The sequence below is a fragment of the Leptopilina heterotoma genome, unplaced genomic scaffold (assembly GCF_015476425.1).
Source record: "Leptopilina heterotoma isolate Lh14 unplaced genomic scaffold, ASM1547642v1 Lhet_60, whole genome shotgun sequence".
NCBI classification, from domain to species: Eukaryota; Metazoa; Arthropoda; class Insecta; order Hymenoptera; family Figitidae; genus Leptopilina; species Leptopilina heterotoma.
The window spans coordinates 7449395-7476256 of NW_025111138.1; the positions used below are offsets into that span (position 1 = coordinate 7449395).

General features: G+C 21.1%; 1 protein-coding gene across 6 annotated transcripts in view; it reads right to left on the minus strand.

Moving 5' to 3' along the window:
• LOC122509464 (caskin-2) overlaps positions 1–26862 on the minus strand; it is a 149148-nt gene that overhangs the window by 18625 nt on the left and 103661 nt on the right. The window contains exon 1 of one of the 6 annotated variants that reach the window (XM_043623577.1): positions 1510–1696. The exons of the other annotated variants lie outside the window; for them this stretch is intronic. Coding sequence (XP_043479512.1) covers positions 1510–1516 — 7 coding nt within the window. The 5' untranslated portion in view covers positions 1517–1696. Of the gene's footprint in view, positions 1–1509; positions 1697–26862 lie in introns of those variants that run through there. 6 annotated transcript variants of the gene reach the window in all.

Here is a 26862-nt window from a genome sequence, read left to right on the forward strand (position 1 = left end):
TTATTTTTAAGGGCATTTGAACCATGATGACGTCACAGATTTAAAACTAATGCTTTGCACAAACTGTGACGTCATCAAGGTTCAAATCCCCTTAATTAACTCCAAAATTTTTTTCTGATGAAAGTTTATTTAATTTTTAGTGTCTTTTTTTATTATTTATTTAATTTTTTTATTTAATTTATTTTTAATTAACTCCAAAATTTTTTTCTGATGAAAGTTTATTTAATTTTTAGTGTCTTTTTTTATTATTTATTTAATTTTTTTATTTAGTTTATTTTAATTTTATTCAACTCCAACATTTTTTTGCGACTGAATTTCTTTTTATTTCATTAAAAAAATTTTTTTTTATTTCTTTTGCTGTTTTTAATTAATTTATTTTTAATTAAATCAAAAATTTTTTTCTGCTAAAAGTTTATTTTATTTTTAGTCTTCTTTTAATTATTTATTTAATTTTCTATTTTTTTTAATTTTATTTAACTCTAAAATGTTTTTCTGACCGAAAGTTTATTTTATATTCTTTTTAGTTATTTCAATTTTTTTATTTAGTTTGTTGTTTTATTTAATTTATTTTTATTTACCTCCAAAATATTTTTCGGCTGAAAGTTCATTTCATTTTTAGATTTATTTCTATTAAACTCCAAAATTTTTTCCGAATGAAAGGTTATTCTATTTTTAGTTTTATTTCCATTCTTTATTTAATTTCTTCATTTAGTTCATTATTTTTATTTAGCTCCAAAAATATATATTAAACGTTTGCTAATTATTTTTAATAGCAACAATATTAACGTTGCTAACTATCGATTATTTTCAAATGAATAAAAAACAATCCACAATCACTATTATTAGAAAATAAATACTTTCAAAATTAATAACATATAATTAATCAATTACAGACGAAAATTGTCTTATATTTTTAATTTTTGAAACAAAATCCTACACACAGTAAAGATCACACACTATAATAGCGATAATTAATGTTTAGATTTGTAGCTAATTGAAAATAATCTTCCCTCTGTTCGCTCTTAATTGAAACAATTTTCAAATAATTACCGAAATAAATTATAAATAACTGAACACTATTCTTTTATTTCTCAACAAGTATACGACATTTATCGAAACTTATTAAAACAACATTTCAATCAACAATACTACCGTTCATTAATTACATCAATTACAAAATATACTTTACAGTTAATTAAACAACTTGACACTATCTTTATATTAAAACTATAATTCTAAATATCTCCATAATAAAACTGCCACACATCAAAATCATTTACAATATATAAAATAAACCGGTTTTTAAAGAATAATTCAATTCAAATTGACAACAAAAAAAAAAAAAAAAAATCGTAACGAAATTTTTGTTTCTATAAATAAAAGTATATAATAAAAGCACAACATGAAAATGGTTCTTTGAAACTTTCGTTTTGAATTAAACAAATCGTTCCCCTCCATATTGTAATTATAATGCAATGACAGAGCATTAATTTTATTTTTCAGACTCACTTATCATAAATGTCGTGTCTCTTTATGCAGCAGGAGAAAATGATGTAGATGAAGCGTGGGCCTAATATACACGTGTAAATGCATTAAATTTGTAAATTTTCAAACTCAGAACTCTCATCCCACTGCTAAACCGAATTGGCCCAAGTTCTTTTTTGATTTCAACTTGAGTTGATCCGGATTGAGTAGAATTTTTTCAGAGACGAATATTTGAGACATCACAAGTCGCAAACTGAGGGAAAAAATTTTTATCGTTTATGAGAGAATATATATATATATATATATGTATAATACGACTTTATGGTCTCGAAGATGAGGGAGTAGAAACTGTGATCCACGCGTCCATGTTCTTCACGTCAAAATGCGGTTTTGCTTGGACAAGAAACAGGTTCTCATCGGCGTAGGACGCCCAGTCTTTTCTCTCTCTTTCTCTTTTTTTTCTCTCTTTCTCTCTGTATTTTTATTTTTCTTTCTCTTTCCTTTTCTCATTTCTTATCTCTCTTCCTCTCCCTGCTTTATTTTCTCTTTCTCTTTTAACAAGTCTAATTTTAAAATCGAACCAGTTCCTTCAGTTGAAAATATATTTATTCGGAGTATACAACAAAGTAGAAATAGGTGATGCACTTCCGTTTGCAATGTTCCAAGTTTTGCGAAAACAGAACGCAGGCTATGTTTATTTAGCGGTGAAAATTGACAGTCTGTGTGATCTGTCGAAGGTGCATTATGTTACTTTGTTCTGTAATGTAAATATGCAACCATTGAGTCTTGTAAACCTCTGGTAAATTATTAATAATATGTATATTAAAAAAAAATCATCTGCTAAAAGCAATTACTTAACACTTTTTTTACACTTTGGTACTATTTGGATAAGGGTTGCAACAAAAATTTAATTTTGTTTTTCCCTGATTGTCAGACAAAATTTTACCCTTTTCCCTGACCCTAAAGAATATTCTGATTCACTCTAAAATGAAGATTTTCAAACATTTCAAATTCAAACCTTTTTGAAATTCAACGACTTATAAGAATATTACACGGAGAAAAATATAAAGTAACTTTTACTACTTTTATAGTAAAACATTTCTGGTTAAGCATTTTTGGTAATTTTTACTACTTTCGGAGTAAATTTTGCTACGTTCGAAGTAAATTTTATAACGTTCAAAGAACATATTTATAAAAATGAATAAAATTTACTTCGAACGTAGCAAAATTTACTCCGAAAGTAGTAAAAAGTTACTTCATATTTTTCTCCGCGTGTATTATCATAAAACTTTTATTATAATTTATAATTAAAAATGACCGAATGATAAAATCATTATTTTGTATTATAAGAACATTATTACTATAACTTATTCAAAATTATTTTCATCATTTCAATTAAATTATTATTTTCTAGAATTTTTAACAAAAATTTTTCATTAAATCAATATTTTTAATAATTTTTGACAAAATTCTTTGAGAATTTTTAAATTCATTTGCTTACAATTCAGTTTTATCCGACATTTCGATTATTCGGAAATTCTTTAAATAAATATATATATTATAAAATAAAAACTTGAAACAATTCAAAAAAAAATTCAATTAAACTTTTCCAAAAAGGTTAATTCTACAGAACTGTTAGTTAAAAATATGAAAAATTCAGATTTTCAAAGATTTTAATTAGAAATCTTTTCAAAATTGAATTATTTTTAAAAATTCACGCTATAATACTTTTAGTATTCAATCATTATCTAAAATTTTAACTAAAATTCATTTTTAAATAAATTTTAATTAGAAAATTCGACGAGAATTTAATTATTTAAATACAAAAATAAGTAATTCATTGAATAATTAAATGTATCCTAAACTTGAATTCTCATAAAAAATTTCATGAAACAAATTTTTAAATATTTGAATTCTTTTGACGAATTTTAATAAATTTTTTAAGAATAATTACATTTTTCAAGGAATTCGAATAAAATTGTATTAAAAATAATTGAAATTCTGCGATTAGTTTTATTCTTTATGAAAATAATTGAATTACTGAAAAGAATTTTAATTTTTGTGAAAATAATTGAATTATTACGAAGAATTTTAATTTTTGTGAAAATAATTGAATTATTACGAAGAATTTTGTTACAATAATTGAAAATAATTTAATTCTTTCAAAGGCATTTAATAAAAATTATATTGAAAATAATTGAATTCCTGTAAAGATTTTTATATTATTCATTAAAATAATTTACATCTTGATAAGAAATTAATTAAAATTTTTGAAAATAATTGATTTTTGACGAGAAACTTTTCCAATTATTAAATTTTTTGAAAATAATTGAATTTTGAAGAAGAATTTTATTATTTATATAACAATAATTGAAATTTTGACGAGAATTAAAAAAAATTTTTGAAAATAATTGAATCTCTGCGAAGAAATGTATAAAAAATTTGTATGGAATTTCTATTATTTGTGAAAATAATTAAATGCTTGTGTAAAATGTTATCAAAGTTTTTTTTAAATAATTGAATTCTTTTGGAAAATTTTATTACAATTGTAGAAAGTAATTGAAATTTTGCCAAGAATATTATTAAATTGTTTGAAAATAATTGAATTTTGGAGATGAATTTTATTATTTATAAAAATAGTGGAAATTTTGCCAAGAATATTATTAAAATTGTTTTCAATAATTGAATTTTGGAGATGAATTTTATTATTTACAAAAATAATTGAAATTTTGACGAGAATATTATTAAAATTGTTTTCAATATATAATTGAATTTCGGAGGAGAATTTTATTATTTATTAAAATATTTGAAATTTTGACGAGAATTTAAAAAAAAATTTTGAACACAACTGAATTTTTGCAATCATTTGTAACTGCTCCAAAATTCAAATTTTTTAGTATTTTTAACTAAATTTCTTTTATAAATCCATTATTTTTAATAATTAATTAAATATATTTATTAAAATATTACAATATAAAATACAATATAATATTTTTTTCAAGAATTCCTCATATGAAAAAATTCACTTCTTCGTTAAAATTGATTAAGAAAAATGGAGTAAAAAAATAAGTATTTTTTATATCGTTTTGTAAATAAAACTTTTTCTTTCTTCTAATTATATACCAAGCACTACATAATTACAAAGTGATTTTACAATGAAGAAAAAATTATTGTTGAAATAAATAATCTCGTTACCTTGAATGTTCAATGGAACATTTTATGCATAGATATTATTTTTTAACGAGAAATAGTGACTTGCAATATTATTAGTAATGAAATTTTGAATAGAAGGCTATTTGTGCGAGAATATAAATTAAAAGAAAACAAAGTATTCACATAAACTATTATTGATACTAAAATTGTCATATTAAGTTTCTATTATCGGGTGATTCAGTTTTAATATTAAAGATCGGTAATAAGAATGTAAAGATACCAATCGTCATTTCAATACATATTATTATGACCAGTAATAAAATTTTGTATGTACACTGTTAAAAATAAATGGATATAATAATGTTCGACAGAATGAATTATTTAACAAGGTAGTGCATAAATATTTTTAAACTCTATTTGTTCTTTTTTATGATCCAAAAGTTTCCGTGAATTTTTTGTTTCATTTTTTCTTATTTCCATATTTCCATCTTTTCTAATGATGCGGAAATATTTTTTGTTCACAAAAAACGAATTTTACCTACAACAGCTAAAATTTTCACTATATTAGCGAATCTTTCAGTTCTTTCAGTGAAGACTTTAGCTATTCTAGAGAAAATTATCTCTGTTCCAGATGAAATTATTTTTCCGTAATAAAAATATTTTCAAACATTATTGATTAGCTCGCTGATTAGTTACTTATTAATTTTATTAATTTCATATACACTGAAAAAAAATTTATTTGATTAATTTATTTGATTCAAGTAAATATTTAATTGATAATAGTCAATTAATCTGTTATTTGAATCAAATAAATTTTTTTCAGTGCATTAGTTTAATTTTCAATTTAGAAAATTTTTGTTCGTAGCGACGAAGCAAGATTATACTGCTCGATAAAAATACAATTTGAAGAAGAAATAAATTTTTCTCATTTGAACGCTTGGAACTTTAGATTCTTTTTATTTAAACTCTATTTGTTCTCTTTTCTATTCTTTTATTTTTATATCGTGATTTTATTCGCGACAAACTTTTTCTATTGGATTTAAAAGGTTAAGATACACACGAACTCGTTCCTTTTTCCTCTGTCTCTTTTTTTTATTTAACGTTCCGCGTATGAATACTTATTTGTGCTAAACTTGAGTTATGTCACGTCCTCATGCTGCGTAACGTGCAAGTTTCGCAGAAGTACTTTAAGAAATCTTTCGTCTTATCATTTTTCCTCTTTATTGACAATACGTTTCTTGCGAATGAGAGCGATAAAAGAGTGCATAGTATGTATGTGTGTATGTGTGTGTGTGTGTGGGGGGGGGGTCTTAACATAGAAAAAAGAGGTATGTAGACGGTATCATCTAAATTGTATTTTGTAGCGTGAAAATTTGCACTTTAGAGAAAAGTCGTCTTGCAAATATATATGCGGAAAGATGTTGGATCCTAAGTGTTATTCAAGGAAAAATGGAGAAAAAAAATGTATTGTTTACTGAAGAAGGAAAATATTTTTAATAACCATAAAAAAACAAACATAAAAAAATATACATAAAAAAAGACAAACATAAAAAGAAGACAGTAAATCAGAAAGGCAGACTTCGTACTCGATAATTAAATTGAAAAAGTAGCAAAAAATAGCTCTAAGATTGAATAAAGCAATAAAAAAGTAACTATCGAAAAATTAAATTTGCCAACTAAAAAAAAACTCGTTTTAACCGATTTACAAAAATCACAAAAATTTCATTAAGTATTTTATTTTCCTGACTTCTTCCTAATTATCATCAAAAATATTTGCTTTTTTCTATACGCTGCAAATAACTTCAATTCTAAATTTTCTAAATTTTAATTTAAAATTCCTCAAAAGTACGATTAAGATTTAAAAATAAAATTTTTAAAAAGTGAAAAAAATCGAATTCTTCAAAATATAAAAAAATTATTTTAAATAAATTTGACAAACCTTCCAAATAATTGCAAATTTAATTTAATCTTTTTAAATTATTTACGGGAATTCAACTGTTTTAAAAAATTTTTAATTATAATTTTTCAAAATACTCATTTTTTTTAATAATTTCTAAATTAAATTACATTCAAAACTTTAATAATGTTTGTTAAATAAATATTTAAATACCTAGGTAATTATTTATTTTCTCACAAGAATTAAAATATTTTCAATGATTTCAGTGTAAAAACATTTTGAAATTTAACAATTTAAAAAAAATACAATTTTTATTCTTTCAAAATTCAATCATTTTTTGTTGTTGGAATTTTTAAATAAAAATATACAAAACTTCAATCCTGTTTGAAGAAAATAATAAATTAATAACTTTTTAAAATAAAAATATAAATATATTATTATAGTTTTATACAACAATGAAAATTTTATAATTCAATTTAAAAATCTTTTGAAACTTATGAAAAATTGTGTTAAAAATAATGTAAATCCTGCGATAAATTTACTTATTTGTCAAAATAATTGAATTTTTACGAAGAATTTTAGTAAAATTTTCCAATTAATTGAATTTATACTCAAAATTTTATTAAAAATGTTGAAACTAAATCAATTCTTTTAAGAAATTTAATTTAAATTGTAGGTATATTGTAAATAATTTGATTCTTGTAAAGAATTTTAATAAAATTTCTAAAAATAATTGATTTTTTTGCGCAGAATTGAATTATTTAAAAAGGTAATTGAATTCTTGCCAGGAATTTTAATACAATTTTTTTAAATAATTGAAATCCTGAGATAAATTTAATTTAAATTCTATTGAAAACAATTGAATTTTTTCGAAGAATTTCAATAAAATTTAAAAAAATAATTGAATTCCTGCCGAGAATTTTGTTATTTATGAAAATAATTGAATTCTTGTCAAGAATTTTATTAAATTTTTCTAAAATAATTTAATTTCTGATTTGAATTTTATTAAAAATGTTGAAAATAAATAAATTATTTTAAGGAATTTAATTTTAATTGTATGCATTGTAAGTAATTTAATTCTTTTAGAGAATTTGATCAAAATTTTTAAAAATAAGCAATTTCTTTTAAAGAATTTGAATAAAATTTTGAAAGAATAATTGAATTATTTAAAAAGATAATTGAAATCTTGACAGGGATTTTATCAAATTTTTTTTGAATAATTTAAATTCTGCGATGAGTATTAATATTTATGAAAATAATTGAATTCTTGCCAAGAATTTTAGTAAAAATTTTCCAAAATAATTGAATTTCTGCTACGAATTTTAGTTAAATTTTCCAAAATAATTGAATTTCTACGCAAAATTTTATTAAAATAGTTGAAAATAAATAAATGCTTTTTAGAAATTTAATCTAAATTGAATATATTGTCAATAATAATTTAATTCTTGTAAAGAATTTGATAAAAAATTTTGATAAAAAATTTTTAAATCAAATTTTTTTATAGAATTTCAATTATTTTAAATAATTCAATTTCTGTGAAAATTTTATTATTTATGACAAATAATTGAATTTTTGCAAAGAATTTTGTTAACATTCTTTTTAAATAATTCAACTATTTTGGAAAATTTTATTAAAATAGTATACATTCATTAATAATTTTTTAAAATAAATTGAATCTTATTAAAGAATTTCATAAAAATTTCTTGAATTGTTTCTAAGAATTTTCTAAGAATTTTTAAGAATGTTTTTTTGATTCCTACTTGAAAGTATTGCAAATTTTCAAACGTAGAAAAATAATAATAATAATAATATTAATACAATTGTTGTTGATATAATAATAAATATCGTATTAAAGAAAAAACATTTTATTTTTATTCTTTGCTTTCTGTTATTTTTATGATAAAATTGTAAAATAATTAATAAACAGACGACAACGGAGAATGGAATTTAATGAAAGAATATCGAGAAACATATTTTTCTCCTCTCAATAACTTTGTATTGAGGATCTCTGTCTCTTTTTGAAGTGGATTCCTTCGGTCAAGAGTGCTTCTTCGTCCCTTTTTTTTCTGGTGAAATCTTGTTGGTACGCGGGACACGGAGCATGACTGGGACAAGTGTCCTTGTAAAGTTTCTCTCTTTCTCTGAAAGGAGTACTTGAAGCTAAACTGTAATGCTTCGAGTCCTCATGATCTTTGTGGTTTTTCTTAATTTACACAATCAATTGAGACTCACTGCTGTTGACTTTGACTCTTGTAGACTAATGTCAAGTTAACTTACATCATTTCATTATAAGCAACGTCTTGACCTTCTTTTATGTACCACAGTCAATTTACCAACTATATTATTAATGCGGTAAAAATATTTGCCTCTAAATTATTAATACTCGAGGGATTTGGTATTTTATTAACAGTTTAGAAACTAATTTTCTTGTTAATAATTTTGCCTTTGTATCACTAATTATATTCAGTCGCACTAATTTATATTGTTAGTGATATATTTAGGGATGACAGTTGGTCCCCTTTTTTTATCTAATCCTCTTTTTCCCTTTTCTACCTCCTTAAATTAATAAAAGCTCCTAGAACCCCTAAAAGTCATGTATATTTCCCCCCCCCCTTTTCTATTTTTCCAAGCGAATTATTATTAAAAATTATTTCTACACTATATCATGAAATTTGAAAACAAAAGTAGCGTTTGAAGAAAAATTTTCATTGAACAAAAGTCTAATATTTAAAAATCATTATTCTTGAAACTGAATCCTTTTTTTAAAGATTAAAATTTCCTTTAAATAACTTTGAACTATCCCAGTAAATCGTGAGGTATTAAAAAGTGTTGCAGATTAAATTAACACCAAAAAAGATTAAAATAATCAATTTTGGTGTTATTTTTTACAATGAATGAAATTTTAGTTCATTAAATTTTTTTTATAACTATAAAACGTGAAGATATCGATAATTTTATAATAATTAAAGTTGACCAAGTAATGAAATCATTATTTTATATTATAAGAATATTATACTTCTTCAAAATTATTTTCATTACTTCAATTCAATTATCATTCTCAAAAATTTTTAACTACAATTTTACTTTATATCAATTATTTTTAATAATTTTCAAAAAAGTTCTTTGGCAATTTTCAAATCCATTTGTTTACAATATTCAATTTCACGAAATTTCAATTATTCCTAAATTCTTTAATTAAATGCATATTAGAAAATAAAACCTTCAAATAATATAAAAGAAAGTTCAATTAAACTTTTTCAAAAAAAATTAATTTCAAAATTCAATTATTTCTAAAAATTCACGCTATATTGCTTTTAATATTCAATTATAATCTAAAATTTTAACTGAAATTCATTTTTATGAAATGAAAATCAATTTTTATCAGAAAATTATACAAGAATTTAATTATTTAAATGCAAAAGTAAATATTTTATTTAATAATTGAATGTTTCTCAAAATTCAATTCTCATAAAGAATTTTAGTAACAAATTTTTAAATAATTGAATTATTTTGTTGAATTTTATTAAAACTTGCATAAACATAATTACTTTTTTCAAGGAATTCAATTATAATTGTATGAAAAATAATTGAAACGCAGCGATGAGTTTTATTATAAGTAAAAATAATTTGAATCCTTAAGAAGAATTTTATTACTCTTGAAAATAATTGAATTTCTGCAATAATTTGTAATTTCTCTAAAATTAAATTTTTTTCTAGTATTTTTAAATAAAATTCTTCAATAAATCCATTATTTTTAATAATTTTTAAAATAGTTCTTTGAGAATTTTAAAATTCATTCGTTTAGAATTCAATTTTACAAAAGTTTTAATTATTCGGAAAATCTGCAATTAAATATTTATTGAAAAATAAAAACTTGAAATAATTTCAATAAAAATCCTATTATACTTTTAAAAAGAATTAATTCTACAGAATCGTTTTGGCAAAAATATGAAAAATTAAGAATTTCAATGATTTTAATTTGAAACTTTTTCAAAATTTAATTATTTCTAAAAATCCACGTTATAATGTTTTTAATATTTAATTATAATATAAAATTTTAACTGAAATTTACTTTTAAAAACCATTTTTATTAGTAAATTCTACGAGAATTAAATTATTTAAATACAAAAATAAATAATTTATTAATTTCATGTTTCTTGAAATTAAATTCTCATAAAAAATATTATCAACAAATTTTTTAAATCATTAAATTCTTTGGACGAATTTTAATAAAATAATATAAATGAAATGTAAGAATAATTACATTTTTCGAGGAATTTGATTAAAATTGCATTAAAAATACTTAAAATTCTGCAATGAGTTTTATTATTTATAAAAATAATTGAATTCCCAAAAGAATTTTATTATTTATAAAAATAATTGAATCCCTGTAAAAATGTTATTATTTATGAAAATAATTGAATTATTGCGAAGAAATTTATAAAAAAAATTTGTAAATAATTGAATTCCTGTAAAAAATTTTATTATTTATGAAAATAATTGAATTCTTGACAAGAGTTTTAATAAAATTTCAAAGAATGAAAAATTCAAATTTTCAAAGATTTTAATTTGAAACCTTTTCAAAATCCAATTATTTCTAAAAATTCACGCTTTAATGCTTTTAATATTTAATTATAATCTAAAATTTTAACTAAAATTCATTTTTAAAACCATTTTTATTAGTAAATTCTACGAGAATTCAATTATTTAAATACAAAAATAAATAATTTATTAATTTCATAATGTTTCTTGAAATTAAATTCTTATAAAAAATGTTATCAACAAATTTTTTAAATCATGAAATTCTTTGGACGAATTTCAATAAAATTTTTAAGAATAATTACATTTTTCGAGGAATTCGATTAAAATTGCATTAAAAATAATTAAAATTCTGCAATGAGTTTTATTATTTATAAAAATAATTGAATTCCTAAAAGAATTTTATTATTTATAAAAATAATTGAATCCCTGTAAAAAAATTATTTATTTATGAAAATAATTGAATTATTGCGAAGAAATTTATAAAAAAAATTTGTAAATAATTGAATTCCTGTAAAAAACTTTATTATTTATGAAAATAATTGAATTCTTGACAAGAGTTTTAATAAAATTTCAAAGAATAATTGAATTTTTTGCGATGAATTAAATTATTTAAAAAGGTAATTGAATTCTTGTCAGGAATTTTATCAAATTTTTTTAAATAATTGAAATTCTGCGATGAGTATTAATATTTATGAAAATAATTGTATTCTTGACAAGAATTTTAGTAAAATTTTCCAAAATAATTGAATTTCTACGACGAAGTTTATTAAATTTTTCCAAAAATAATTGAATTTCTACGAAGAATTTTATGAAAATTTTTTTTAATATTGGAATTCTTTTGGAAAATTTCATTGAGATAGTAGGCATTGAAAATCATTAAATTTTAGAAAACTTTTGAAAATAATTGAAATTTTGACAAGAATTTTATTAAATTTTTCCAAAATAATTTAATTTCTGATTAGAATTTTATTATTTATAAAGAGAATTGAAATTTTGACGAGAATATTTTTTAATTTTTGAACACAATTGAATTTAGTAACTATGTTACTAAGTTATATAGTTAGTAAGTTAGTAACTAAGTTAGCAACTAACTTACTAACTTACTGTTCTCCCTGGAGAAGTAAATTCGTTGATTTTTTACAAATCGTTGATCTTTGGTGTTTTACTTGAAAGTAAAATTTAATTCATAGTTGAAAATAAAACCAAAATAGATTATTTTAATCCTTTTTGGTGTTAATTTAATCCTAGGGGGATTAAACTGTTGCAGATTATTTTAATCCATTCTGGTGTTATTTTAACACCTCACGTTTTACTGTGTATGTATAAATTTAGTGCTATATTATTCAGTGACAAATTGATTTTAATTTGAATTCAGTTGGCGAGGAAATTGAGAGGAAGGAAATGTTGTAATTTATAATGAAAGTGCTTTTTCTTTTTTTTAGATGTTGGTTTTAGTTTTTGAAATATTGCGTGCACATCGGGCTTCATCTTAATCTCGTTCTCGAAAATATATGTCGTCTGAAGAGAGAGAGATGGAAAGATTTGCAGGGCATGTTTATATGTATTTCTGGCAACCGGAAATAGATCCGTTCTGCGTTCTGCATTTAGAAGCAGTAGCACTTAAGAGAGCGCCCTTTTTTTAATGGAACACGTGCTGCTTCTCTTTTACATTTGTACAACATAAACGTGTCAGCGAAACGTGCGCGTCAGTCTAGCTTTTGAGTCGTCTACAGCGTAAAATGCTAATGCAACCTCCAGAGCGATTTTACTGATTAGAATATAACCACAATGGTCAAGAATCATTAATTCCACCGCTGTTATTATCTCCCTAACGAGAGAATATTTATTCTCCAAACTCTTTCTTTTTTTAACCTTCACTTGTTTAGTCGAAAACAATTTTTATTTTTATAAAAACAGAAAAATTCTCATCTGTTAATTACAAACCAAACTTTTAATTTTTAGATAATTGTTTATTGCTAATACCTTATTACTATTTTAGTGTTTTAGTGTTTTTAACTAAAATTCTTCTATAAATTAATTATTTTTAATAATTAATTAAATATTTAATAAAAAATTTAACTGATTTCAGAAAAGTTTTTTCCGTGTACTATTTATTATTACTTTTTTTTTTACTATTTATATTACTACTGATCTATCAAAATTATATAAAGATAGTTGTTTCTAATTGTTATTTAACGTGTATGTAAATATGTTTACTTCCCAAAATTCAACACCGGAAGCAATAGTTTTTATTGGAGCCAATTTGCGAAGGGCGGGTGGACCTTCCAGGTGAAACATATGGGCAGGTGAGGTTGAACACCCTGCCATCTCCATCCTTTTTTTTTCTTTTTTTATTGGGCCTTTATATTATTATTCAATGTATACTATTTCGTTGCGAGGTTTTTTTTCTCCTGAATGAAATGAGCTTAAAGACCCTTCACAATTTTTCAAGAGTAACTTTATTCTGTTTTCTTCTTTTCAATAACGTTGGACATTTGAAAAATCAGTCTCTCGCATATGTATGGGAATTTTTTTCATTTGAAAAAGTATATTCTATTCATCAGTCAATTAGATATGCTCCGAAGAAAACGTGCGGTCCAAATGGTTTTAATGTTTGCCTTAAGGAAGACCTCAATATTCTCCGTTGACCGTTTCTTCTCTTATTCTTTTGTTGAATTTTCAAAAAAAATTTATCTACAATTATATATTTTTATTTCTTAGTGGTATGATAAAGCTCTCTCATTGACCGAGTACTTGGAAGAATAAAAGTTGTCTCTGACTTTTGGAGTATGAAGAGAAAGTCTTATTTTTAAGGTGAAAAAATTATGATTTTATTTAATTATTTAATATAATTTATTATTTAATATTTAAAAATAAAAAATTTTGTAATTTGTACAACAATAATAATAATAATAATCTAAACATCGCGATTCGCGAACGTAACATTTGCTACTACAAAAAATATTTTTATTTCTTATACGAATTTATTTACGAATTTCTTTAATTATTTTTTAAATAAATATCTAATCATTATTATTTTTCCAAAAGAATTAAAATTCTTCAAAAGATTGTAATTAAAACCTTTTGAAATTCAACAACTTATAAGAATATTAATATAAAATAATCCAGTGATAAAATTAATATTTTTTATAAAAATATTGTTACTCTAACTTCTTCGAAATTATTTTCATAATTTAAATTCAATTATTATTATTTTCTAGAATTTTTTAACTGAAATTCTTCTTTGAATCAATTAATTTTAATAATTTTTGACAAAATTCTTTGAGAATTTTCAAATTCATTTGTTTACAATTCAATTTTACAAAATTTCAATTATTCGGAAATTCTGCAATTAAATACATATTGGAAAATAAAAACTTGAAATAATTTCAATAAAAATCCTATTAAATTTTTAAAAAGAATTAATTCTACAGAATTGTTTGTCAAAAATATGAAAAATTCAGATTCTCCACAATTTTAATTTGAAACCTTTTCAAAATTCAATTATTTCTAAAAATTCAAGCTATAATGCTTTTAATATTCAATTATTATCTAAAATTTTAACCGAAATTTATTTTTAAATAAATTTTTATTAGAAAATTCTACGAGAGTTCAATTATTTAAATACAAAAATAAATAATTTATTGAATAATTGAATGTTTCTTAAAATTGAATTCTTTCGTCCAGTTTTAATAAAACTTTTAAGAATAATTGCATTTTTCGAGAAATTTATTTAAAATTGTATATTAAAAATCTTTGAAATTCTACGATGAAAATAATTGAATTCCTAAAAGAAATTTTATTCTTCATGAAAATAATTGAATATTTTCGTAGAATTGTGTCAAAAATTTTTTTCAATAATGAAATTTTGTGTTAAATTTTATGAAAATAATAAATATTGAAAATCATTGAATTGCGAAAAATTTAATTATACTTATTTTACTTAAAAATAAAAATAATTGAATTTTGAAAGATTTACTGTTGTAATTTTTTAAATAATTGAATATCAGAAGGTTTTTAATTTTACTTTTTTGGAAATTTGTATTAAAAACTTCAAAGGAAGATAATTTTACTCAAAAATTAAAAAAATAATTGAATTTTTAAAGACTGGTGTAATTTTGATTAATAATTGAATATCAGGAAGTTTGTAATTGACATTTTCTTTAATTTGAATTAAGAACCTAAAATTCAGGAAATTTTAATTAAAAATTTAAAAAATTGAATTTCTAAAAATATCTTTTTGTAATTTTTGTAAATAATTAAATATCAGAAGATTTAAAATTGAATTTTTTTTTGAAAATTTGAATCAATAACCTGAAATTTAGATAATTTTACATTCGAAGATTTTTTTTTCAATTTTTATGAATAATTCAATATTGAAAGCTTTTTAATTCTCGACGAAAATTTAAAAAAAATTTTGAATGTAATTGAATTCTTGCGAAGAAATTCATATAAAATTTGTAAATAATATAATTCTTATGAAATTTTTATTATTTATGAAAATAATTAAATGTTTGCATAGAATTTTATAAAAAAATTTTTTTGAATAATTGAATTCTTATGGAAAACTATTAAAATAGTAGAAATTAAAAATCATTGGATTGAGGAAAATTTTTGAAAAAAATTATAATTTTTCCAAGAATTTTATTATTTATTAAGATAATTGAAATTTTGACAAGAATTTTTAAAAATTTTTAACATAATTGAATTTCTGCTAAGAATTTTATTGGTCTTGAAAATAATTGAATTTCCTTAATAATTTCAAACTTTTCCAAAATTCAATTCTTTTTGGTGTTTTTATCTAAAATTCTCCTACAAATACATTATTTTTAATAATTAATTAAATATATGATAAAAAACTCTTTTAAAATTCAATTAATTTTGAAATATTTAAGTAAAATTATTCGTTAAATAATTTATAATAATAATAATAATAATAATTTTTATGAAAGTTCTTGAAGAATTAAGTTATTTAAAAAGAAATTATTGTCAGAAATAGAGAAAATTGAAGGTTTTGTATTAGAATTCGTGGTAACTTCATAGTTTATGAGGCAAACAAAAATGACACAAAAATTCAGAATATTCTTATGAATTCTAGAAATTTAATTTTTCTTTAACTTTTAATAAAAATCCCTGATTTTTCCCTGATTTTCCTGACCAATTCTACTTTCCCTGATTGCACTGACCTGTGGCAACCCTGAATTGATAAATAAATTTTTATTTCAATTTTCCAAGTGATAAAAAATTAATAATTATTATAATAAAGCGAAAGATGAATAAAATTAATAATGACAATGAAGCGAAAGAGTTTTAAAAAAAGAATTTCTCTTTGTTGTCGTCGCGCTCTTTTGATAAAGTTCAGGTGCATATGTTTCTCTGGAAAATATAACACGACCCAGCTAACAAAACAGAAACTAATCATTTTAAAGCATATGTTTCTGTGCGTATATATAGCGAGGCGTTTAAAACGACCTCGAATGCACCCAGGAATCGCATAATTGCGTGCGCGCGTGCTATTGCGTTTGGTGTTTAGAGAGAGAGAAACATGTGAGCCTGCACGTCGTCTCTTGAATGAGCTTCGCAAAACTGTGCGCGAATAGAAAAAACAAATCAAACGCACACACAGTAAAGATTAATGTCTTATCTTTTTATCACGAATAAACCACGATAAAAACTGGTTTTGATTCCTCTTGATTAAGCTTTCAATGCGCGTTGAAATCGACATTTCACTTTCAAATTTTTTTTCATTTTTCCCTTTAATTAATTTAATTAATCTTAATTTAATCTCTCTATTTGATAACTAAATGAAGCACATTCATCTTTTTCAAACAAAAGCAACTAAATCAATCGGATTCTTTCAACTTATATCCACCAGATCATTAATTCGTTTTCAATTTATACATTTTAAATTATAATTTCTATTTAGAAAAATATTATTTCTTCAAAGAGGAATTTTTTTTTAATGCTTAAAAATAAATTGAAGTTTAAAAAATGTTTCAAGAATATATTGAAGTTTAATAAACTGCACCCAAGAAAAAAGATATATTTGACTCAGGACTTACACCCAGAAAAAAATTTTACTTAATCCAAATAAAATTTATTTGAAACAAATAAAAAGTCTAGTCGGCTCTGAATCAAATATATTTTTTTTCTGGGTGTACTAAACTTCTTATTTGTTTCAAATAAATTTTATTTGCTTCAAATAAAAATAGTAAATAAATAAACAAGTAATGAATAAAAATTTTATTTGTGTCGATGTCGAATAAAATTTTTATTTAAAACAAGAAAATAATTTTACAGACTCTGGGAAAAATATACTTTTATTTAATTCAAATAAATTCTATTTGGTTCAAATAAAATTTCCCTCTGGGTGTATTTAATAAAACTAGTAAAAATAATAAATAAATAAATAGGTGATTAAAGAAGTAATTAATGAAATAAAAAAATATTTTCTGTATTGTACAATTCCCGTTTTTTCCTCTTCTATTCCTATGAGTTAATTATAAGTAAATCTATATTTTGCGCAGCAAATCGTAAAATGATTTTTACCCTCATCCAAATTGATTCTGTTCAACTATAAAATAAATTGTTTAGTCTTTGGAGAAGACTAAAAATAGTTTTGTTGAGCCAATAAAATCTTTTCTCTTACACAAGTTTCTCATAAAATTATTTTGTTAGTCTATAAAATGTTTGTTTGCTTATAAAAATAAATAGGTTTTCAACGTATAGAACAAAACTATTCGTAGAGGGATAATAAAAATCATTAATACTGCTATGTGTAACAGAATAATTGACTTTAAGCAATTCAGAACACACATAAGCACAATATTGACATCAATATAAATATATTTTTATTGTTCCATTTTTTTGCTTCTATTCTTTTTTGTTTTTTTTTATTTCTTCTCATTTAATTATTTTTTATGTTTATTTTTTTTGTAAATTAATTAATTTTTTTTTATGTTTAATTAATTTTTTTATGTTTAATCTCACAGTTTTTCTAAGAATATCAGGGTCGCCACAGGTCAGGGATATCAGGAAAATTCAATTACTTTCATAAATTTTAATAAAATTCTTTGCAAAATTCAATTATTTTCGAAAGTAATAAAATTCTTCAGAGAAATTCAATTATTTTCAATTTTTTTTTAAATTATCGACAAAATTTCAATTATTTTCATAAATAGTAAAATTCTTCGCCGAAATTCAATTAATATCAAAAATTATTTTTAAAATTCTTCGCAAATTTTAAATTATATTTTCAAAAGATTTTCTCAATATCTGCTACTATTTATTAATATTTGCAAAATTTTAATAATGTTTTCTGAAATTTACTTATATTTAGAAATAAACAAATAATTTTTCTTTCTTAATAAATATACAATCATTATTTGTTTTCTACAAGAATTCAAATTTTCAAAGAATTTTAATAAAATTAAAAACTATCAGATATTCAATGTATAAAAATTGCAAAAGAAATCTTTCAAAGTAAAATTATCTAAATTTCAGGTTATTGATTAAAATTTTCAAAAAATTTCCATTATAAATCTTCTGATATTCAATTATTTATAAAAATTACAAAATTAAATTATTAAAAATTCAATTCTTTTAATTTTAAAGTGAAATTTTCTGAATTTCAGGTTCTCGATTCAAATTTAAAAAAATTTTAATTACAAACTTCCTAATATTCAATTATTTATAAAGCTTACAACAGTAAATGTTTCAAAATTAAATTATTTTTTTCTATTTTTAAGTACAATTACCAGATATTAAACTATTTATAAAAATTATTTAAAAATTTAAAAGAATTAAATTTAAAAAATCTTTAAAAATAATAAAATTTGTCGCAGAAATTCAATTATGTTGAAAATTTAAAACAAAATTCTTTTCAAACTTTCAATTATCTTTATAAATAATAAAATTCTTCTTATAAATTCAATTATCTTTAAAAATGTTAATAAAATTCTTGGAAGAATTGCAATTATTTTTAAAAATGAAAATTTCAGAAGAATTCAATTTTTTAAAATAGAATTTACATAAGTTTTTTTGAAAACAATCAATTATTTGAAAATGTTTTATAAAATTCTTCGTAATAATTTTAATTATTTCAGTGAATATTAAAATTATTTTCAGGGATTCAATTATATTTCATAAATAATAAAATTATTTTTAAAGAATTCAATTATTTTCACAAATAATAAAAAAACTCGCACAATTTCAATTATTTTTAAAGCAATTTAATACAATTTTAATGGAATTCCTCCAAAAATGTAATTATTCTTGAAAATTTTATTAAAATTCGTCTAAAGAATTCAATTAGTTAAAAATTTGTTGATAAACTTCTTTATAAGAATTCAATTTTAAGAAACATTCAATTATTCAGTAAATTATTTATTTTTGTATTTAAATAATAATTGAATTCTCAAAAAATGTTCTAATAAAAATTTATTTAAAAATGAATTTCAGTTAAAATTTTAGATTAATAAATGAATTAAAAATATTCTGATATTCAATTATCATTTACAAAAATTACAACAGCTTTTAAAATTAAATTATTTTTGGAATTTGTAAGTAAAACTATGTCTGAATTCCAGACAGAATTTTGAGTATATTTTCTCTAACTGTAAAAAAATTATTTTGATTTCCATTAAAAGTAATTAATTAATTTATTATTAACGAATATTAATTAAGTTTCAAAACTTTATAAAAATCATATAAATTGAATTAAAAAAAATTTTTTTTAAATTAATTTATTAACTTTTTTTTAACTTTATTATATGATTGTAGTAAAAAATCGTAACAGAAAAATAATATTAAAAAACCTTAATATTTATTCGTTTTTTCGGTGCTGACGTAAAAATGATTAAATTAATAAATAATTAATTAGTTAATTATAAGTAGGTATTAATAAATATTAGAAGTTACACAGTTTTTCTAAGGATATCAAATTGAGGCAAAGTACTCTCTAAATCTGAATTAGTTAAAAATAACTAATTATTAGTAAAATCGTGAATGACTTTTTGCTTCAGCAATTAGTAAAAAATAACTAATTATTAGTAGAGAATCACCAATTAACAGTAAATAAATAACTAAAAAAATAGTCAAATTTCACTAATTGAATTATTTACTACAAATTTCAGTCATTTTTAAATAACCTAAAAGTGAATTTAAGCAATTTAACTAATAATTAGTCATTAGTAAAATTAAATTAAATTTTTTATAATTAGTCACTATTTCATTAGTGTGTAAAAAATATTACTATATGAATCAGTGACTGACTTTTTGCTATCAAATTAGTTGATTTTTAACTAATTCAAATTTAGAGAGTATCAAAATTGTTGTGATTTCACGTTTTGATCCTATAATGATCTCAATTTGAGAATATTAAAAAAAATGTATAATTAATATTTAAATTTTGATTAAATAGTTAATTGTAATATTGTTAATTATAAAGTTACTTTTCAAAATTGTCAATTTCTTATACATAGAAATATTAAGTAAATTATTTCTTATTCGAATGATCAATTTCGGAGAATTTTGCTTAATAGCTAAATTGCGGAAAACAATTGGGCCGCGAATCACCTGTTTTATAATAAATTTGTAACAGTAGTGAATAGAGTACGTACATGTACCCTTATAAAGAAACTGACTGACCTTGTTTTTTTGTTGTACTTTAATTACCGTCTTTGAATTGCAGCAGACACTTAAAGTATGTACATTAAAGTGTATAGAAATAGGGTTTCTAGCAAACATGCGCCTTCATTAAAACACCAACTTTTATTTATGTATTTACTGTGGCACACGTTATAATCGGGTAGTTATGATTGTTATTATTATATACACACAGGTCTCGCTATTAAAATTTATAGTTGCGTAAGTAAATCCTGGCGCCACGTTGACCAATATTAAGCGCAATCATAATCAGTTAATCGGTTGCTTGCTTTGAAAAGGTTCTTGGTTAATTTCTGACGCCATTTTTCCCACCCCTTGTCACTAGCTCGTAGGCGAGAAAATTCATTCAAGAAATAGAAAAATCAACAACCTGTTGATATCCTCTATATATATGTAACCAAAGTTAGATGCAATTCCACGTTTATATTTGTGTGTGTCAATGTGTGTTTTTCAAATGGGTCGAGAACACTTTATTTACTTGTGAGAGTATGAGCCATTTAGTTAGGTGCGTGCGTGTATATAATATGGAGTGAGTGAGTGAGAGAGAAAGAGAGAAAAGTTAGATCTTGTTAGTTTGCAGAGAAAATTACTTTGGCGGCTTCTTCAGAGTGAGGAGGTGGCCACTTTAGATAGTGAGGATATAAGTGCCTAAAAGCATCAACGTGAAACATTTCACCGAGATTAGAAATTGCACTTGAAACTGGAGTTTTATATTATGCAGTTTTTGCAATTTTTTTCCCCCTTCTATATGTGACTACTTTCTTTCGCCAAATTGAAAATGATAAAAAGAAGTTTACTCATTTTTAAAATGATAAAAAGTTTTTTTTTACGACTTGACGCGGGAAATGAGAGGTGTTATAAAGGAGATCTCTCCGTCTTGCTTCATTTGCAATGAACTGGTGATAATTTCTTCTTACAATGTCTACTGAGATAGTAAAATTATAAATAAATAAAAGTTCCAACAATAATTGAATTTTAAAAGTTCTGCTGTTGCAATTTTTGTAAATAATAATTGAATATCAAAAGATTTTTAATTAAAATTTTTTGCAAATTTAACATAGAATTCAAGAAATTTTACTGTAATTCAAAAAGTGATTGCAAAAACAAAGATAAGTAGGAAGTAAATATAAAATAAAATTGTCAATTATAATCCTAAATATAATTATTACTAGCAACAATTCGCGGCTGAGTTCTCACTCACTTTTTTAAATAAAATTAGCAATTTTAAAAATAATAGAACGTAAAAATTTTTAATTCAAATTTTTTTTTATAAAAATAAAATATGAATCGGAATATATAGTTTTAATATTATTATAATTATAATAATCATATATTCTGACATAGGAAATTCAGGGAAAAGTCAGGAATTTTTATTAAAAGTACTGAAAAAAAATTAAATTTTGAGAATTCATAAGAAAATTCTGAATTTTTGTGTCTTTTTTGTTTGACTCATAAACTATAAAATTACAGCACGAATTCTAATACAAAACATTCAATTTTTCAAATTTCTGACAAAAATTTTTATTTAAATAACTTAAACCATCAAAAACTATATCATAAAATAAATAAATTATTTAATGAATAATTTTACTTAAATATTTCAAAATTAATTTAATTTTAAAAGAGTTGCGTTTACAATTTTCATCAAGAACTTCAAATTTGAAGAACGGTTTCAATTTGAAATTTTATAAAATTTCAGTGTTGAATGAATTAAATTAAAAATTTTAAAAACTTATATTTTTCAAAAAATTTAATAATTCAAATTCTTCTGAAATTAGTTAAATCTTTTAACATTTAATTAATTATTAAAAATAATGGATTTACAGAAGAATTTTAGTTAAAAACACTAAAAAAAATTGAATTTTGAAGAAGTTACAAATAATTGCAGAAATTCAATTATTTTCAAAAGTAATAAAATTCTTATCACAAAATTCAATTATGTTCAAAATTTACAAAAAAATCTCGACAAAATCCCAATTAATATCTTTATAAATAAAAAAATTCTTCAAAATTCAATTATTTTCAAAAATTTTAATAAAATTCTTGACAAAATTTCAATTATTTTCAAAAATTTTCCTCAATTCAATGATTTTCAATATCTACTATTGTGATAAAATTTTCCAAAAGAATTCAATGATTTAAAAAATTTTTTAATAAAATTCTACGCAAACATTTAATTATCTTCATAAATAATAAAAATTTCAATTATTTTCATAAATAGTAAAATTTTTTCAGTTGTTCAATTATTTTCATAAATTTTCCTCAATTCAATGATTTTCAATATCTACTATTGTAATAAAATTTTACAAAAAAATTCAATGATTTAAAAAAAATTTTAATAAAATTCTACGCAAACATTTAATTATTTTCATAAATAATAAAAATTTCACAGTAATTCAATTATTTTCATAAATAGTAAAATTTTTTCAGTTATTCAATTATTTTCATAAATAATAAAATTCTTTTTAGCAATTCTTTCATTTTCATATGGTAAATAATAAAATTCATGGTAGAATTCTTCAACCAAATTCAATTATTCTAAAAAAATTTTGATGTAATTTGTTCATTAGAATTTATTTTTTTCAATAAATTTTTAATTAAAGATCTTAAAAGAATTTAATTATTTTCATAAATTTTAATTAAATTTTTCGTAATAATTCAATTATTTTCAAAAAAAAAAAATTTGATAAAGTTCGTTATAAGAATTGAATTTTAATAAAATTCATTGGAATAATTAAATTATTTTCATAAATAATAAAACTCATCGGAGAATTTCAACTATTTTGAATACAATTTTAATCGATTTCCTCGAAAATTGTAATTATTCTTAAATGTTATTAAAATTCGTCGAAAGAATTCAATTATTTAAAAATTTGTTGATAAAATTATGTACAAGAATTAAATTTTAAGAAACATTTAATTATTCAACAAAATATTTATTTTTGTATTAAAATAATTGAATTCTCGTAGAATTTTTTAATAAAATCTGAATTTTTCATACTTTTAATTAACAATTCTGTAGAATTTATTTTTTTGAAAAAATTTAATTGAATTTTTTTTTGTGTTTTGATTTTTAGTTTTTATTTTCTAATATATATTTTATTAAAGAGTTTCCGGATAATCAAAATTTCGTAAAATTTTAAATTGTAGAGAAATAGATTTGAAAATTCTCAAAGAACTTTTTCAAAAACTATTAAAAATAATTGATTAAAAGAAAAATTTTTGTTAAAAATTGTAGAAAATAATGATTGAATTGAAATGAAGAAAATAATTTTGAAGAAGTTGCAGTAACAATATTTTTGTAATATAAAATAATGATTTTAACACTTGATCCTATTTAATTATTATAAAACATGAAGAAATCGATCACTCCGAGTCGACAGACTCGGAGTAATCGTTTTCTTTATGTTTTATAACAATATTTTTAAAGTTGATTAATTTCAAAAAAGTTTGAATTTGGATGTTTTGAAGAATTTTAATTCCTACGAAAAAATAATAATAATTAAATATTTTATTTACTGAAAAAATACGAAAATTAATATAGTTAATTACAGTAATTATTTTTATTATAATTGTTACTATATTATTATTATTATTATTTTTCCTACTAAGTATTTTACATTTCCTTCATATATTTATAATTTATTTTATTTCTGTTTTTAATCTCCATTTTTCATGTTTCAATATAATAATATTCAAAAAATAGTAGTAATACCGGTACATGAAAATTGCTACCATTAAATTGTAATTCAATAAATCTTGTTTAAAAAAAAAAGTAACAGTAAATATTCATTTAAGATATAATCAGAAATGTAAAATAACCCAAAAAAAACACACATTAAAAGCGATAAACGTTTTCCAATGAATCAAATCAAAAAAATGAAATAAATTTCCAAACCAAAAATATACATAGTGTTTCAATAATTCAACATACATATATGAGATTTTTTTGACTCGATTAGAAATCCATTAAAACACAAAAATTATCATAATCTTCACATAATAATTGTGCGGTATAATAAAACTCGATCGCGTGAAAAATGAGAAATCAATTCTCTCGATATATATTTTAATTGCGTCATTAATTATATCGACACCAAAAAGGGAAAAAAATTTCCCCTGCACATACATATCTGAACGGAAGTGACCTTGACATTAAATGTGATACCTTTAAAGAATCATTTATAATGATGATAAGAGTTTATATATTTTAACATACGCTCTCATTTGTTGAAATGATATCATTTTATTTTCTTGATTCTCTCTTCTTTTTTTGTCGACTTTATATGATTTCTCTTCTTTTAGTATGCAATTTCAGTACATTTTGCATTCACACGAGTATCACGAGCAAATGTTGAGAGAATTTATTCTTCGGAGGTTTAGGTCATAAAACACGCCACTGTTCATATCCTTAACATTAATATTAAAATGCGAAAACTTTTTCAAACATATGCTGCTTTCATTTCAAATTTCAATTTTCAGTTTATTAAAAATAATAAATATGTATGTATGCTATCGTCGTGATTTTTATGTCAAGTTTCTTTTTTTTCGTGAGGATAAATTATATCAGGGTAGACACAAAAATTTTATTTTGTTTTTCCCTAACTTTCCCCTGATTTCATGAAAAAATTTTGACTTTTTCCAAGACCCTAAAGAATACTCTGATTCACATTAAAAATTATTCTTTAAATCAATTTTTTAAAAATATTTTTTGACAAAGTTCTTTGAGAATTTTCAAATTCATTTACTTGCAATTCGATTTTACAAAATTTCGATTAATCAGAAATTCTTCAATTAAATATATATTAGGAAATAAAAATTTTAAATTACAAAAAAAATTCAATTAAACTTTTTCAATAAAAATAATTTTACAGAATTTTTAGTTAAAAGTATGAAAAATTCAAATTTCCAAAAATTTCAAGTTGCAACCTAAAATTTTAACTGAAATTCATTTTTATATAAATTTTTTTTAGAAAATTTTACGAGAATTCAATAATTTATAATACAAAAATAAATATATTATTACATAATTGAATAATTCTTAAAATTGCATTCTCATAAAGAATTTTATCAACAAATTTTTAAATAATTGAATTCCTTCGACAAATTTTAATAAAATTTTTATGAATAATTACATTAATCGAGGAATCCAATGAAATTAAAATTGTATTAAAAATAATTGAAATTCTGCGATGAGTTTTATTACTTATAAAAATAATTAAATTCCTAAAAAGTATTTTATTATTTATAAAAATAATTGAATCCCTGGAAAATATTTAATATTTTTGAAAATAATTGAATTATTGCGAAAAACTTTATTAACATTTTTTTTAAATAATTGATTATTTTCAAAAAAATTTAAGCTAAATTTGTTAAGTATTTTGTACAAAAGGCCTTTGTGCCCGTAAACACATATAAATAAATAAATAAATAAATAAATTCTATTTTAAATAATTGAATTTCGGAAACTTTTATTATTTTTAAAGATATTTGGAATTTTTATGAGAATTCTTTTAAATTTTTGAACAATTTTTATAAATAACTTAATATCTAGTAATTTTACTTAAAAATAGAAAAAAATAATTTAAATTTTGAAACATTTACTGTTGTAATTTTTTAAATAATTGAATATCAGAAAGTTTTTAATTTAAATTTTTTGAAAAATTTATATTAAAAACTTGAAATTTAGATAGGTACTTTTACTAAAAAATTAAAAAAATAATTTAATTTTTATTAATACATTTTCTTGAATTTGAATTGAGAACCTAAAATTCAGGAAATTTTAATTAAAAATTCAAAAAATTGAATTTTCAAAAATTTCCTTTTATAATTTTTGTAAATAATTGAATTTGAATTTATAATTGAATTTTTTTAAAAAATTTGAATCAATAACCTGAAATTAAGATAATTTTACTTTCAAAGATTTTTTTGCAAATTTTATGAATAATATTGAATATTTAAAGCTTTTTAATATCTTAACGAAAATTTAAAAAAAATTTGAACCCAATTAAATTCTTGCGAAGAAATTTATATAAAATTTGTAAATAGAAGAATTGTTGTGTAATTTTCATTATTTATGAAAATAATTAAATGTTTGTTTAGGATTTTATTAAAAATTT